General features: G+C 39.6%; 1 protein-coding gene across 1 annotated transcript; it reads left to right on the plus strand.

The window, feature by feature from the left end:
• Positions 1 to 6,769: 6,769 nt before the first annotated feature.
• Positions 6,770 to 12,873, plus strand: LOC133907502 (actin-related protein 7). Its single transcript, XM_062349555.1, has 8 exons — positions 6,770 to 7,084; positions 7,156 to 7,368; positions 8,977 to 9,118; positions 10,842 to 11,086; positions 11,285 to 11,468; positions 12,142 to 12,209; positions 12,291 to 12,467; positions 12,551 to 12,873. Exons 1-7 carry the CDS (start codon positions 7,007 to 7,009, stop codon positions 12,441 to 12,443), a joined length of 1,083 nt encoding a protein of 360 aa, XP_062205539.1. The 5' UTR covers positions 6,770 to 7,006; the 3' UTR covers positions 12,444 to 12,467; positions 12,551 to 12,873.
• The last annotated feature ends 3,675 nt before the right edge of the window (positions 12,874 to 16,548 follow it).

The raw sequence follows: 16,548 nt of genomic DNA on the forward strand, positions 1-16,548 counted from the left end.
GCACGACCGGAACCTTTTCTTGGTGACACGTGTCCTGAATTTTTCGAAGTGTTGCACCGGATGGTATAGTGTTACCTCGTGAGAGCACCAAAGCTTTTTCAGCCAAAGCAATTTTTTCCAAGTGAAATTAAAGTTGAACTCACCAGATTATCCGGTGATGGAAAGATGGGAGCATTGGAGCTTTTCTTGCATAGAACAATTTTTGGTTCCATAGGAAGCTATACTCACTGAATGGTCCGGTGAAATCAAAGAGGAATCACATGACTAATTTTTGCAGAGAAGGTTGCAGCTATTTGAAAAATGAAGGTTAACTGACAGGATGGTCCAGTGCTAAAGGTGTGCTCATCGGATGGCTGCACCAAATTATTATTAGCAGTAACGGCTAATGGCGGCTGGCACAATGTGGTTTTGAAAGTTGTGCTCATTGGATTGTCTGATGGTTATGAGGAGATACTCACCGGATCATCCGATGTTAACAAAAAAAGTAGGTTGTTAGGCAACGGCTAAATTTGGATCCCTAGCCTATAAATACCCCCTCACTTGATTTCAGTTGGCTCCCTTGCAACCCCAGAAGAGTTCATACACTTTGTGTGTCATCAAGAAGCAAGAGAGTGCACTTGAGTGAATTTCAAAGTTCTTAATTGAAGATTAAGAAAATCTTTAATGCACTGAGAGTAGCAAATGTGCATTTAGCTATAATCTAAATATGATCTTGGTCATGTGAAGCTATTGGCTTGTTACTCTTAGTGGTTGGCAACACCTAACCGGTCTTTGGTGATTAGAGATGTCTCTATGAGATCTTGGAGTTCTCGTGGGAGCCCCGGGAAGAGCTATCCGCCAATCCGGAGATGGAGAAGTGGCAATCATGAGTGAGCACTCGAGACTTTGTGACTCAAGAGGAAGCGATATCATTTATGGATGCTCCAACGAGGACTAGAGGGAGTGTCAACTCCTCGATACCTTGGAAAAAATCAGTGTTCACTTGTCCTTCTCCTTACTTTCCCATATTTACATTTGAGCATTTTACTTACTTGCAAGCTTTACTTTTCGCATTTACTTTGTGTTCTAGCTTGCTTGTTTTTCATACTTCTATCTAGTCTGATTGTGTAGTTGCATTTTAATTCATCTAGGCTAAGGTTGCAACTTGTTCTAGAATTCGATAAGAGTAATTTTTTATAGCCCAATTCATCCCCTCCCCCCTCTTGGGCCATTCGATTCTTTTAACGTCCAATCTTGCACACTTGACTTCTTTTCTTGAACCTCCATTTCATCTTATGAGACAAGTCTTCAAATCCCTAATCCGCGTCAACTTCTAGTCTTCTTTGGAACCCAAACCGATTAAGACCCCTTTATGTTGGTGATGATTGCCTTGGGCATCCAAATGGGTTGGTTCCACCCCTAATCCTTTCTTTCCCATCATATGTGCAACCACCTTGACATTGTTCTTCTTCTTGAGCTTGTAGTGGTTGCTTTTGGTCTTTATCTTGTAGTTGGACTTGGTGTAGATGTTAGAGGTCTTATTGGAGAGGTGCATTGCCTTATTCTTCTCCTTGGTCTACTTCTTCACTTGCTTGCATTAGAAGGACTTGTGGCTTCCTTGATGGCATTTAAAGAATGTCACAGTTGATCCCTCTATAAGCTTATTCACCATAGTAGCATGGTTATCTTGAGTATGTTGGACATGCTATTTGCCCATTAATCTCGCTAAGTCCTTCTTAAGATTCTCCACTTCTTCCTTGAGCTTATCATTCTCTTATGCAATGAGTTTGTTAGATAGTTATACAACAACATTCTCAATACGTGTTTCATTGCAAAGGGGTGAGTTAGATAAATTAATTAAATCAGCACAAGAAGTGAAAGCATCTACCTTAGGATTGAAATTAAATAGAGAGGTAGATTGCTTCAAACGAACCTTAGGTTCAGATTTAATGCACTCAAATTTGGTCTTAAGCTCTTCATACTCCTTATTAAGCAAATTGAATTTGCTCAATATTTGTTCATAATTAGAAATAAAGGTAGCATGAATGTCACTAAGTGCATTGAATTTCTTAAGCTCTTTTTATTGTTTCTTTAAGACCCTTTGTTGCTCATAGATCAATTCAAGAATATCTTCATAAGAGAGGGAATCCTCATTAGATTCATCATCACTTACATCGCTATCCATATATTTGGCCATAAGGCACTTATGAGATGGCTTGTGTGACGACTTATGTAATGATGACCTTGAGGAAAAGCTTTTTTTAGAAGAGTGGATGGTGAAATTTTCATCACTTGAGCTTGACTCTTCATCTTCGCTCACCCATCTTCCTATGTTTGCGAATACTTTGGCTCTTTACATTGTCTCGCTCTTGTTCTTGGTCTTCTTTTCCTTCTTGATATGATCAATTGTGTTGACCAAGTCTTTAATAAGGACTGGATTCCTTCTTGATATGATCAATTGTGTTGACCAAGTCTTCAATAGAGATTGGATGATCAATCTTGGTATTGATCCTCTTCATATTCTTCTCTAATTTTGAGAAGAGTTTGACGATCTTGGAATCAATTTTCTCCATCACTTGATGTGTTTTGATCATACTCTTTATTGCTCTCTTCATGTTAATCACCATCATTTTTTCTTGAGCTTGACTCTTACTCTTGTCTCCTCATCTTTGCCTTCATGTATTGGTATTGAGCTTGCTTGCTTGTGAGAGCAATGTTCTTGGTGTTAGATGAGGAAAAAGATTCTACCCCCATGTTCATCGTCATTTCATAGGCGGTGATCTTGACGATTACTTGGCTTGGAGACATCTTCTTGATGTCGCCCTTGTTATATATGATAGAGATGATCAACTTGTACTTTAGAAGAAGAGCTTGAAGTATTCTTCTCACCACTTGATCATCTTTAATTTGCGTCAAACATAGCCTATTGATCTTATTAACAAGAATATTCAAATGAGAATACATATTATTAGCACTTTCATGGGTAGTTGTTTGGTGTCATTGAGCTTAGTAACTAACACGTGATATTTTTTATTATGCACATATTTTGTGTCTTCATGTATTTGAATGAGATTATTCTAAATATCATACGCATTGGTGAGAGAATAAATTGTATTGAATGCATTAGGGCATAGAGATGATAAAAGGACACTCTTCACCATTGCATCGGATTGTCTCTCTTTGTTGGTGATGCGCGGCCTCATCCCTATCTCAGTGACTCCATTAAAATTTTCTAATAGAAAAAAATTGTGCCATCGAAAAATGGAGCACTATGGATATCCATCTCAACCCAGGACGTCACAACTAGGCGATGAAGTCTAACTGATCTCAATAAGACTAAAGCTCAAATGCCACTTAAATTAGCAAAATCTTATGAAAGGTGTGAGGCTCTAACACTAATTGTAGAGCTAGATGTGAGCTCTAGCTCTGATACCAATTGTAAAGATTGGTGACATTCTAAAAGGGGGTAAATTAGGACACTTGAAACTAATTAGCTTCAAAAAAAATTCACAAGATAAACCTATATTAAATTATATCTAAATGTACTATAGGTTTATTTAGTGTGTCTACTCTACCGATCAAAAGAGCTCGCTACCTATCTAGGAAGGTAAATTTCAAATATGTAAATGTGAAAACGTAAATAAAGTAGAAAGAGCAAACTCGGCATAAGAATTTTTATCACGTGGTATCGATGGCATGAGTATCACCCCTAGTCCACATTGGAGCTCCACCAAGAATATGCTCCCGATCGCCAAGACTCTTCCGGTCACGGCTCTTGAGCTACCAAGTCACAAAGACAAGGTCTCAAACTAGATGAGCCACCAAACTACAAATGCAAGGTTTCACCACTAGCCTCTCTCTCGGTCACTTGTCACTATATTCACTTTGAATTGAGCTACCAAGGCAAGGGTCTATGCGTCCCTGTATAGCATTTTACTGCCGCACCACACCAAATCGAAGGGTCAATAAGCTTGACCAACTCCTACTCAAAGTGCCAGTGAGTCACTAAGACTCTAAGGTGTCGGCGTACCATTAGGTACAAGGTAGAATCACCTCTTGATCCACTCTTTAGGCAGGAACACCTAGCAACTCTTTTCTCTAAGCTTATAAATACTAATCACTTACTAATCTTATGCTTAATCATTTTGGATGATCACTTTAAGCACTTTGGTGGCTTGGATATCTTCTGAAGTATGTATGAGCTTCCTCTGGACTCCAGCAACTTCAAATGACCAAGTGGAGGGGTATTTATAGCCTCAACCCCACTTGAAGCTTCTGTGAACATCGAACTATCCAGTGTGATCTTCATCTCCATCACTGGACCATCTGACGTGTGTACTTAGCCAATCCGAGCCACTGACATCTTCTTTGCATAAAATACTTTGACATATTGTCTAGTGTATTCAATCCATAGCGTCGGACTATCCAGTGTGTTGTTTGATCTTCTCTTCTGAGAAAAACACTCAGGCGCATACTCTTGTAATACCCTAAAATTTCAATTTTTGTAATAGTTTAAAATTTTGCTAGAATTAAATAGGAGTTGTAGATTTTGTTATATTTAGAAGGAAATTAATTTCTAAATTTAATTTGCCATAGGTTATATCTATATATGATGCATTCATGCTGCAGTAGTTGTGATAGGCTTTTATGGTTGAAAAATGTTTACAAAAAGTTTGCTAGAAGGCGCTTGTTTTAAATCTCTTATGAAAATAGTTCAGAAATAAAATGAAAAGCATTTCCTAAATTTCTAAACCTAACCGAGCCAATTCCTTCCCAAAGCTCGGCGTAAAATCCACCTCTTTCCCCTCCCGGGCCACCCTTTTCCTCCCTTTCCTGCTTGGGTCCAGCCTGGCCACTCCCCCCCCCCCCCCGCCCCCCTCTTCAGCGCTCTGGGCCGAGCTAACCTGCCCCGTGTCCGAGCCGACTATCTCCCACACGGAGCCGCTTCCCTCTCCCACCCCATCTCTCTGCTGCATGGGCCCAAGTCGATCTGCTCCGCCTAGCTCCCCTTCTTCCTCGTCTCTCTGTTGATTCTGCCCCCAAATCCCATCGGGGATTCAAAATCTGGTCGCCTCCCCAAGCCGTTTCTCACTGAATAAATGTCACGCCTGCGATCCTCGCCTCTCCATTACGCGCTGCATGAAACCGCCGGGGTCCCCCTCCCCTCTTTCCTTCTTGTTTACTCCGAATTATGGCATGGTGGGGTGAGGGGGCTACCAGTGAAAGCTTAGATCGGCTTGCTATCAGTTCCGATGACAATGACGCCTGCGGGTGCTGCTCTCCTCCCTAGAGGTGTTGTTGTGGTGCCTCTCATCCCATTGGGGACTCTTCGGGTGAAAAACCATATCCAAACTTTCGAATGAGCGGTGGTGGCGTCTTTGATGTCACGTCTTCCTTAAAGGCATTGCCTTGAAGGTCGCTCCCTGCATTTGAGTCACTGGTTTGGGTCCAGCATTGGACAGCTTAGTGGCGACGATGAACACAACATACCTAGTTTAGCTAGGTAGATGGTCAAGTGCTACGGTGCTTCGGGCCTAGTTTAGCTAGTGTTTTAGTCCAGTTTTCTCTAATTAACCATGTGTTTGTACAATTTGATCTTGTTTTCCTTAACATGAGGCACCTTCTTCTTATATAAAATGGCAGTGCTCATGCCTCTTATTAAAAATATATATACTTAAACTACACGAGGATGATAATTTGTACTTTTGTATAAGGTCAACATGCGCCTCCTAAATTTCATTTGCACCAAAAAATTGTGGATCTCTAAGTGGTTAGCAAGATGTACACTTCAGGTTACGCTAGGTTCAAATATGTTTTTCTCTGTTCAAAAAAGGAAGGTTCAAATATATTTTCTGCTTCTTCGATAAAGTACCTTCTTGAGTTAGAGTCAAGACGAGTAAGGTGCCAGACAACTACATATAACTAGATGGTGTGATCTCTTTACATTGGCTATGTTTATTTTTACTGTAAATTAATATAATCAAAATTTTGTGGAGAAGTTATTTTTCATCGAATTGTGGATTATATGATTTTGTAGTACAATATAGATTGTATGTTGTAAGAATCAGATTTTAGATTGTGACTATTTATTTTTTACTTATGTTTTTGAGACTTGAAATCAATAATCAAAATAAAAAGCAAATAAGGACATAATACATCCTATAGCCGAACTCGAATCCCCTTTCTACACAATAATCACCACAACAAGTACCGTTTGAAAATCATAATAAACTTTATCAAGGTAAAGATTAAGCAAAATATGATAGTTCATAAATTAGGGCGGTATGCTAATAGTGTTAATTCTTTCACTGTTAGGGCATATTTGTTTCAACTTGTAGATTATAGATTGTGATCACAATCTGCGAGCTGAAATAAATATGTTGTATTGTAAATTTAGATTTTAGATTGTAATAATCCAACAATCCATCTTCTATCAGTACAGATTATACAATCCAGTTTTTATAATCTAACTTTTATAATCTAACTTTCATAATCTTATTTTTTTCCGATCTATAATCTAAAAGCTGCTTTTCATAATCCACAGCTGAAACAAACATACCTGATAGCCTATAATGACTTGTTTGTTTCAGCTATAAATTATAAAAAGCAACTTATAAATTATGAATTATAAAAAACTAATTTATAAACTGTACAATTCAGCTTTCACAATTTAGCATATTTGTTTCATCCTACGTATCGCAGATCTTGATCTCAAGATGGAGCATCAGAGTACGCCATTGGCTATCGAAAACGGAAACTGTAAGAATACGCCAGCATTGAAGGCTTCCAGGTTGCATCAGCCGCCGCCGCCGCCCATCGCCCGAGGTCGAAACACTTCCCTTCTGCCTGCCAACATCGAGCTTCTTCCTCCGTCGCCCACCGCGCAAGTCTCTCCAAAACCTTCTGCTTTCCCGCGGCTCCCACCCGGGGAGAAAATTTCAACAACCCTCACGCCATCCTCCGCTCTCTCCCGGAGCGCCTCGCCTCGACTCCGCATACTAGGGTTTCTCCGCTCCCCCCGCCGGCCATGGAGGCGGTGGTCGTCGACGCGGGCTCCAAACTGCTCAAGGCCGGCATCGCGGCGCCCGACCAGGCCCCCGCGCTGGTGAGCACTCGGAACCTCTCCACGAGCTGCTGTTTTCGTGAATTTTTGTTGAAATTTTCTTTTGGGGCCAGGTGATGCCCTCGAAGATGAAGCTAGAGGTCGAGGACCAGCAGCTGGCCGACGGCGCGGTGGTGGAGGAGGTGGTGCAGCCGGTGGTGCGCGGCTTCGTCAAGGACTGGGACGCCATGGAGGACCTGCTCGACTACGTCCTGTACAGGAACATCGGCTGGGAGATTGGGGACGAGGGCCAGATCCTCTTCACCGAGCCGCTCTTCACGCCCAAGGTGACGGCTTTCGTGCCAAATTCAAGCCTTTTAAGGTGCTCTGTGTATTAGTCTTACTGATGGGGATGGCTTTTGTGTCCACCATGGCCCAAATTGTATCAGGACCAGTTAATGGGGTTCTTTTAGGTGCGCTTAAATGTGCTGGATTCGTAATGGAGGTTGAGTTTTGCTTGGTTTTATTGTTAATTGGTGTTAGGATCTCAATCATAACATAGAAAACAGTGCTAACACAGTAAACAATCACACAGTAGTGGGCTAGTATTTTGTGATATATTAACTATTCATACCATCACATCACTAGAAGAGGTATTTATAGTCATACCTCAACCACTCTAATCCTCGTTACATTAGTACCCCTATTCCTTGGAATGTTCTCAGAATATTTCAGGAGTATTAAAGCCACTATACTATAACAATGTTGCATTGCTCTAGGACCCAACACGTGTCGGCCAACCCTTCGTCGTGTTGGTTGGCCACCTTCGGGCTTCCCTTCGGCCTCGCACCCTTCGGTCCTTCATTCTGCTCTAGGTGGCCCTTCGTTCATGCCTTCGGCAGAGACACAGTTGCCTCTGGATCTTCACCCCTTGCCAAGCAGCTCTTTAGGCTCCCTCGTTGCCTCCGGTGAATCCTCGGGACCTTTAGTGCACCCTTCGAGACCTTCCGTTTTGATACTTGGTGCAAGCCTTCCCTTCGGCTCTGTCTCTGCAAAACAACTCATAGAACCACTTCACTATCATGTTATCACCGCCAATTCTTGTCTAAGATTGGCCAAGGTTGGCCGAAGTTGAGCGGGGAACCGGCATGGTACCATTCCACCAACAAATGGATTGGCGTGTTGTTGACATGCGGTTTTAAGTCTTAACCCAACCACTTAATGTGCATGGTAGCATATGTATCCGGTCAGCCTAAATGACATTTGGTTATGTTTTTACATGCTCTTTTATGAACTTAAATCATAAACTCTTAATTAGATGGTCATTTCATAGACTCATATATATTCTGAACTATGAGCTAATACCTTTTGCTATGTTGGTGACGCTTGTGCATAGTGGATTTAATGATCTATGTGAGAATTGTTGACAGTAGGTGAACTATGATTGATTTTGGTATGTATTCTCTTATCTGAGCTGAGATGTTGGGCTCTAAAATTCTCTGTGGTTGCTATGGTCTAAGTTTCCAAATTGTGAACAGCGCAAATCCTTGTGTTATGTTGGTTTCAATTAAAGCTTACTAGAAAATAAGAGCTTCTGGTCAAATGCAATACAAATTTAAATCTAAGAATTTAAACAAGCTCATCTACTCAAGTTGAAATCAATAGCTTAACTGCATCTGTCTGCCAGTTAGAAACTACTGAATGAGGGTGTTTGGTAGCCCTTCTAGTGTGATCTTCTCCAGATGCTGATAGTATAGGAGTTGAAGGGAGAATAGCAGCAAATATTTAGGTACTGTATTATGATGCATCACTTAAGTAGGCCGTAAACTTTCCAGAGCTTTAATATGATACTCTTTGCTCATGCTTTGAGTGTCTACTGTATTGCTTTAGTTGTATCTTTGAATAATTTAAAATTTGATTCTAATTCTCCCCACCTCTTATGATGCTCCCTGCAGGCTCTTCGGGAGCAATTGGTTCAGCTTATGTTTGAAAAATTCAACGTTTCAGGCTTTTATGACTCAGAACAGGCTGTATTGTCACTCTATGCTGTTGGGCGCATTTCGGGCTGTACAGTTGACATTGGGCATGGGAAAATAGGTATTATCACCGGATCAGAAACATCTTTTTACTTTGGATGATTCAGATTTAGATTTCAGTTCTGTTGATTCCACATGTGGCTTTTATTTATGTTGTGATATTTTTTCTGAAGCAGTTCACCTTACGCTTTTTTTGATCTGGTGAATTGACCATGCTATACTTGTAGAATTTGACTCAGTTGTTAGAACCTCCATTTGAGAGGCTGCCCACCCGGGTTCGAACTCAGGTGCTCGCAAAAAGTGAGTACCTCCCTGAGAACTGGATTCAACGAGTTTCCTAGCCAGCCAGGGTTTGGTACTCCCCTCCTTTAAGATGAAGCCAGGGTGATATCATCATCCTGTGGTCGAGGTTTTTTTTTTTCGAATTCGACTCGATGAATGTTTACATCAGTCCTCTGAGTCTACCATCTATTTTGTAGTCATACCATAATAGCCTTGTTGCAAACTAGCACATATCGAAGGCTTGCAGGGAAAATATATATTCCCTTTTGAGCTCAAAAGTTGTGTGATAGAACAGAATCGTCACCTAGTGATTTATGATCTTTAAGCACATTCAAGAACATTGCACAAGGATGACGTAAATTCTTGATGTAAATGATTGTCAAGAATGCTTATGTGCATTACCAAGGTTATTGCTTTTCTTGTCCTTATTCTAGGGTAGCAAATCAACCATGGTTTGTATTCGAATGTTTTTGTGTTGTCCTTGTTCATTTCTGCATTTTCCGTATATAACTGTGTCGCAATTCCTTCTCCTAAATGCCATTTACCTTTTTCTACAAAGATGTTTAATCCTTAATAAAGAATGAAGACAAAACAAAATGAGTTAAATGGAGTTTTTGACATGAGGCTATTTTCGGGACGGTGCTTATATAATTGAATATTGAAAATGAACATATGAAAATGGTATGTCTAGAGTCGTCATGAAAAAAAAAATACTTTGTTAATATTATAGCTTTATCAGGTTTTATGAATATATCCCAACATAAATAAGTTGTCAAAGTTGCATTTGGAATTTGGATAGCATGTGGATGCCCAAAATGACCTCTTTTGTGACTAGAGTACATTGTTTTATCTAGCCTCACATCTTAACAAATGACCAAGATATCATAGTAGATCTAAAGAAACACTGTATAAAATGTTACACCTACTTGGCAGCTTCTTTAAATCTTGATTTCTTAGATGCCAGCAACTCCCAAGGTGCACATCATTAGTGATAATCACCACCATTGACTTCATTAACACATCAAAGGAGTAGGGACCATCATGTGGAATGTATACATATTGCTGTACACTGATTGCTGTTTTTTTTTTAGAAAAAAAGATTCTAGCTGAGGAATTCTTAAGCTATTGGTTCAAGTATGGAAATGTAACTGCATAATTGCACTTTAGAGCTGGTTATACTTGTAGTTCTCCTGTGGTCAGCATTTCGCTGGCTTTTAAAAAGCTCTTATTCTTTTTTTTTAATTTGTTGAGTGTGGAATAATTGTCAGTTTCTTTATAAGAGGATTGAGGCATAATGAGTACCTTTTTTTAATGGCTACCTTTTACTAAACAAGACTGCTGTACACAGCAATATTACATTTTTCTGCAGCATTGGCCGTCCATTGCACGTTTTACTTAACCAGGATTTGTTCTCTACGTCCAGTTCTCACAAGCATCCTTTTTTATAGTGGTGGGCAACCAACACTGCTGTTGGAGAGTGACATTTCCTTCTGTTTTACCAGATATTGCTCCAGTTTGTGAAGGAGCTGTTCAACACGTAGGGTCGAAAAGATTAGAGATTGGAGGAGTTGACTTGACAAACTTTTTTGCACAAGAACTTAAAAAATCCAATCCATCTGTAAACTTTGATACTTCTGATGTTGAGAGGCTGAAAGAGCAGTACGCATGCTGCACAGAAGACCAGTTGGCGTTTGAAGCTATAGAAAGCTCATGCCAACCAGAAAGGCACACTCTTCCTGATGGGCAGGTTGGTTATTCTACTTTTTTTTTTAAGCAAGTGTCGTGCCAAATATTCACCTTGTTGCTCTCTCAATGTGTGATATTGAATTTGTCTTCATAAAATGCATGGTAATTGTATTTCTTACTCTCGTTCGATAACCAACTGTCTTGGTGCCCAAATATTGTAATGAATCTATGCAAGTTGTTTTTAACACTTTTTCTCCAGGTTATAACAATTGAAAAAGAGCGGTATATTGTTGGTGAAGCTTTGTTTCAACCACGCATTTTGGGCTTAGAAGATTATGGTATTGTTCACCAGCTAGTTACCAGCGTCTCAAACGTTTCATCAGAGTACCATCGGCAGCTGCTTGAAAACACCATGTTATGCGGTGGCACCATATCTATGACTGGTTAGTTACTGCTTTCCCTACGCAAGATGCCTTTGGTTCTTGCCGTGCGCTCTTGTTTTCTTCAACCTTTTCTTTTACATGGCAAATGCATGTTTATTAGCTATAAAGAGTAGTTAATATTTTTTTCTTTACTGTTTATGGATGTAATAGATGTTTACTAGTGGAACACAGCATCATTCAAGATGAAAATATGTACGAACTGATTATGTGGATGCCAATGTTGTGTAACCTATGCACCACTAGTCTTGTACTCTAGTCTTCTCTCTTCTGCGTTGCTATGTTCCAGAGCAAATAAATGGAGCCAGTTTGAATGTTATCCTATTTGAGAACCTATGATGTTGGAACTTTGAAATTTCATTTGGTTGCAATGAAACTGGAATACCATTATAGCACTTGTGAATCTCTTTTGTACTTCTGTTAGTTGTCATGTGGATGAAGTGGTCAATACTATGCTGAATAAGTGGAGCACAGTGGATGATATGTTGGTTAAATTAGAATTGGATAGCCGAAACTGATTATAGATATTGTTATCAGCGTTGCATGTTTAATTCCTTCCTCTTAGTTGTGTATCCTTCCCCACCTTTACATACCCTAATTCATCTGAAACTCTTTTGTTTTTGCTTACTCTTTTCGAGAGTCATCACTCAGGCTCATATCTCTTTGTTTTCTCAAGGTTTTGAGGATAGGTTCCAGAGAGAAGCAAATCTGTCTGCTTCAGCAATCCGCCCATCTCTTGTCAAGGTAACCTTCCTTGTGCCACCCATGTTAATCCACCCTTCTCACTCTGCCTGGCCATCACTAACTGAACATACATTCCTCCAGCCCCCAGAATACATGCCTGAGAACCTAGCGAGGTACTCGGCCTGGTTGGGTGGTGCGATTTTGGCCAAGGTTGTTTTCCCTCAAAGCCAGCATGTCACTAAGGGCGAGTATGACGAGACGGGCCCATCCATTGTGCACAAGAAGTGCTTTTAGAAACAGCTGCCTTGAACCTGCATGGTTGGTGCATCATTTAACCCTGCTGTTCGTTTCGCTGGTGTTCGCGTAAATGTGATTGCAGCTCAAACTTGACTGTATTGCAGATGAGGAGGCTGATCATCGCACTACTCTTCAGTGCCCTGTGGGGACCTGTGCTAGCTTCAACCTGCGGTGCTAATGCCCTTCGACAGCAGTTCCGAGCTGTTCATGTGCATCGGTTAGATTGTATTTCCCCTAGCTTATTTAGAGTGCAGTAGATTCTAAGATTGACATCTATGCACTAGGTGTTTTAGCCCATTGTCCAACTGTACCTGTAGTAGCAGAAAGTTTGCTGAGATTGATCTCTTTTGCAATTTGCATCACGATGTTAATCTGGCTTACGGAATTGTATGCATTCTCTTGTTCTATTCATTCCTCTTACAGCGTCCGAATGTTCAGAAGTTTGTGTTGCCAGGTGCGTCCTAGCCTTGCCATTGATAGCATCTCAAGAGAAGTAAGATGCACACAAGCCATACAGGTGGGTGAAGCCGGATCGTACGAGCTTCGTAACCTTGGACCTTGGAGCCAATCAAACAAGTACAACGAAGAACTACTGACCAGGCAGACAGGTAACCCAGGCTATACTCCATGGGGTATGCAAAGGAGTGAATGAGTTACTCCCGACAGGTGCTTGCACAATTTTAAGATTAGGTCACATCTTGTAGCCAGGGTTTACAAATGTGATCAAGGACCGAAAATCGGGATTAGCCGAATTCACGAAATGCGCGAATGCAATCCAAAATTCGAAGAATTTGAGCAAATTCATTTAGCCAAATCAGATTGATCGAGGCAAAAAGTGCTCGAATCATTGGCTCAAAATGCGATTGGTTTGCTTTCTATTCGAATGAATTATACCGATATGTGATAGCATTTTTCATATTTCGATCAATGTCAAAAACTGCTTGAATTTTTCAAAAACTGTTAGGTTCTCCCGATTTACCGAGAGTATTTCTTGAATTTTAGTGAAGTTTAACAAAAAAATAAAAAATAAAAAATAGCTCAATCTTGTAAAATTAATAACTAATCCATATGTGCTTCAAATTAAGTGAAACAAAATTTGTTGGTTTTCTTGTAACACGATCTATATGATAAAAGTATTTATATTTATGAAAAAGTTGAATATTTTCTGTAATAAAATGTATTTGCTAAACATAGTTAATTTTTTGTTAATCAAAAATTATGAAACCAATTTTGTTAGTCTTCTTATATGATCCTATGACTTTTAAAAATATATATACTTATGAAATAGTTATTGTAACATGCATAATTATGTAAATGTGTTGTAACTAGATTAATTCATAACTGATCAATCACACCTATAAAATTAGTGAAACCCACTTTTATTACTTTACTTAAACAATGCTTTGTGTAGGAAAAATAATGATAGACATGACAAAGTTAATTACAGTGTTTTTTCTTAACATATTCACTTTATGCTTGTGAACTTTGTAAAAATCATGGATAAATTAATACAACTCTAAATGAAATGAAATTTCTCTTCATGAAATATGATGCAAATGATATTATTTTAAAAAAAAAATCACATAAGGTCTTAGAATTATCTCTAGTATTTTTAGATTTTTTTGTAATTTTGATTTTTTTAAAAAAAATTCAAATTTCGAAATTTACTAGTGTTTAGAAATTTGATGCAGCTTGAATTGGTCATATTTTATGAATTTTGACCGATATTCATTAAATTTGTGAACCCTGCTTGTAGCAAGTTTTATTTATCTGGTTAAGCATATGATGAGGTTGAATGTTTGGTGGAATTGTACAGATTTGGCGCCACGTATGTGTGTCATCTGCAACAAAACCGCACTCAAGTAAAAATACATACCTAGCCATCATACTACAGTGAATACTCGCTCGTGTCACCAACCCATTCCTGGCCAAAACCACCGTTCCTCGATACCATATCTCGAGTCAGACAAATTTACCCTAACCTGAAACCAAAACTAGACCGGAACGTTGGTTTCGAGAGGTGGTACCGTACAATGTATCTAGCATGTTTACACATGAAGTGAAACGTTGCCAGACATCAATATCGAGTTTGGCCCCTTGCTGGAGAAGGAGTCGTTAACTAGGATATATGTTTGATTTGAGCCTAAATTTGTCAGTTTTGTCACACCGTAAGTTTTGATGTACTACTCAGAACTGGCGATATCTTGTGACCCTAAGACGAAACAAAAATTGAAGACCCTATAAAAAATAATATCTATATTTTAACTGAAAATCAAATATCGGGTATATTTAGAAGTACACCACACAGATAATGTTCTTTGATGATAACGGTAATACATTAAGAAGTACAAATTATAGTATTTGACTATTAAGAACAACACTTTTTAGAGAATATTCCATCAGCCAGCCAAAGTATAAAAAGAGCTCATCGTACTAGAATTAGATAAGGAACAAAAGCACATAGAAGATGGAGACTTCAACTGTAGGATATTTTATAGTTAAAAAATGATCTAAAAAAGAAATCAAACTATTTTTAAAAATTAGTGTAAGGCTATAATTCAGATAATCAAAATAAATAACTAAGAAAAAATTTACCATGAAATCGCAAGTTACGACGCCAATTGGCAAACCCTTCTTCCTAAGTGGTTTAGTCCTTCTCACTCTACGGCTTCATCTTCACTCTCAATGCTCTGGTGACTGGTGAAGTACCGAAGAGGTGAACGGATGATCTATTTAACCGCGAATCAAGCCTCATGTAGGAAGGAGAAGAAATAGCACATTGCATGCAATGACTAATTGATGAATTATAGGGTAGAGCGGTTGCAAATCGAAGCAATTGAAGTCGGGTATGTTGGGAATCCATAAAATCAAAATATTCTCCTCCATTATTTGCAGCGACATAAGGTGAAAAAGGTGAGATGATTGCTGCGATATTTAATTTTGGGAAAGAGAGAAGAAGAATTTAGATGGGATTGAGGAACAACCGTATGGGCTACTTGTTGTCTCATTTGTTGATTGTGACAGAATGACAAAGGAAGAGCATAAGCAATGATATCAACTTCTTCCATTAGAGACTTCCATCGAGCCATAATACCTTTTGCGAGTTGATTTTGAGCTTCTATATATATATATATATATATATGTATAGTCCTCTAATTCACTCGTAACACACCTAATTTTTTAACTAATTTTATTATACTTATTATTAAAAATTTATTGGATATATCTTTTAAGATAAGCCACCCTTACCTAACTTTAATTCTAGCAAAGTTATTGACTAACCAAACCTGCCTAAACCTTCGTCCTAATCACTGTCTGCCAATCAACCAAAGATAAGCACATCCATCAGCCCCTGTCTTGGCCGAGGGGTGATGTCACGTTAGCCAATATGGTCATCTGGGCCGACCCCACTGTTACTCAGACCGTTGAACTAAAGTTCTGTTTATTTTAAATTATAAAAGTTAGATTATGATCAAAATTTAAAAGCTGAAACAAACTACTGAATTGTAAAAATTAAATTATGATCACAATTCAAAAACTGAAACAAACAGCTAGTTAAAAAAATTAGATTGTTATTATCTAACATCCAGATTGTAACGATCCAGCAATCCATCTTCCACTACATTATAACAATTCATAATCCAACTTTTACGATCTAAATTTTATAATTTAACTTCTTATAATCCACGATGTACAAACTGATTCCCACTCCCACCGAAACAAACAAGCGACCGGTTTTCTTTCCCCAACCCGTCCCGACGCTGTCCCGGCCGAATCCACGGCCCGTCCGGAAAAATATCCGAGCCGCGAGACTGCCACGTCGGCCTGGTCCTACGGCGGTCCCACACGTCGGGGGCGCGAGCTATCCAGTTGCACGTGGCGCGAACATGACTCCCGGCGGCGGACGTTACTGGATGAATGGATATTTCGGGATATTTTTTATGTGGGCCCGGAAGAAACCCGCCCCGCCACGTGGCGCCATCAGTCTCCCACGCAGCGATCACTTCCCGGTGACAGGTGGGGTCTGAACAGTTCGGGCCCCGCGCGTCAGGGAGGGAAGCGTAGGCCGTGTGGGTCGATTGTCGGTCACTGTTCCTCGTCG

This window comes from Phragmites australis, chromosome 24 (genome assembly GCF_958298935.1).
Source record: "Phragmites australis chromosome 24, lpPhrAust1.1, whole genome shotgun sequence".
NCBI classification, from domain to species: domain Eukaryota; kingdom Viridiplantae; phylum Streptophyta; class Magnoliopsida; order Poales; family Poaceae; genus Phragmites; species Phragmites australis.

Bases quoted from the DNA above. Each gene is read 5' to 3' on its own strand.
- LOC133907502 (XM_062349555.1), top strand. From the start codon at position 7,007: ATGGAGGCGGTGGTCGTCGACGCGGGCTCCAAACTGCTCAAGGCCGGC. The intron at 11,469-12,141 runs GTTAGTTACTGC...TGTTTTCTCAAG, and splicing joins TGGCACCATATCTATGACTG to GTTTTGAGGATAGGTTCCAG. The intron at 12,210-12,290 runs GTAACCTTCCTT...ACATTCCTCCAG, and splicing joins TCCGCCCATCTCTTGTCAAG to CCCCCAGAATACATGCCTGA.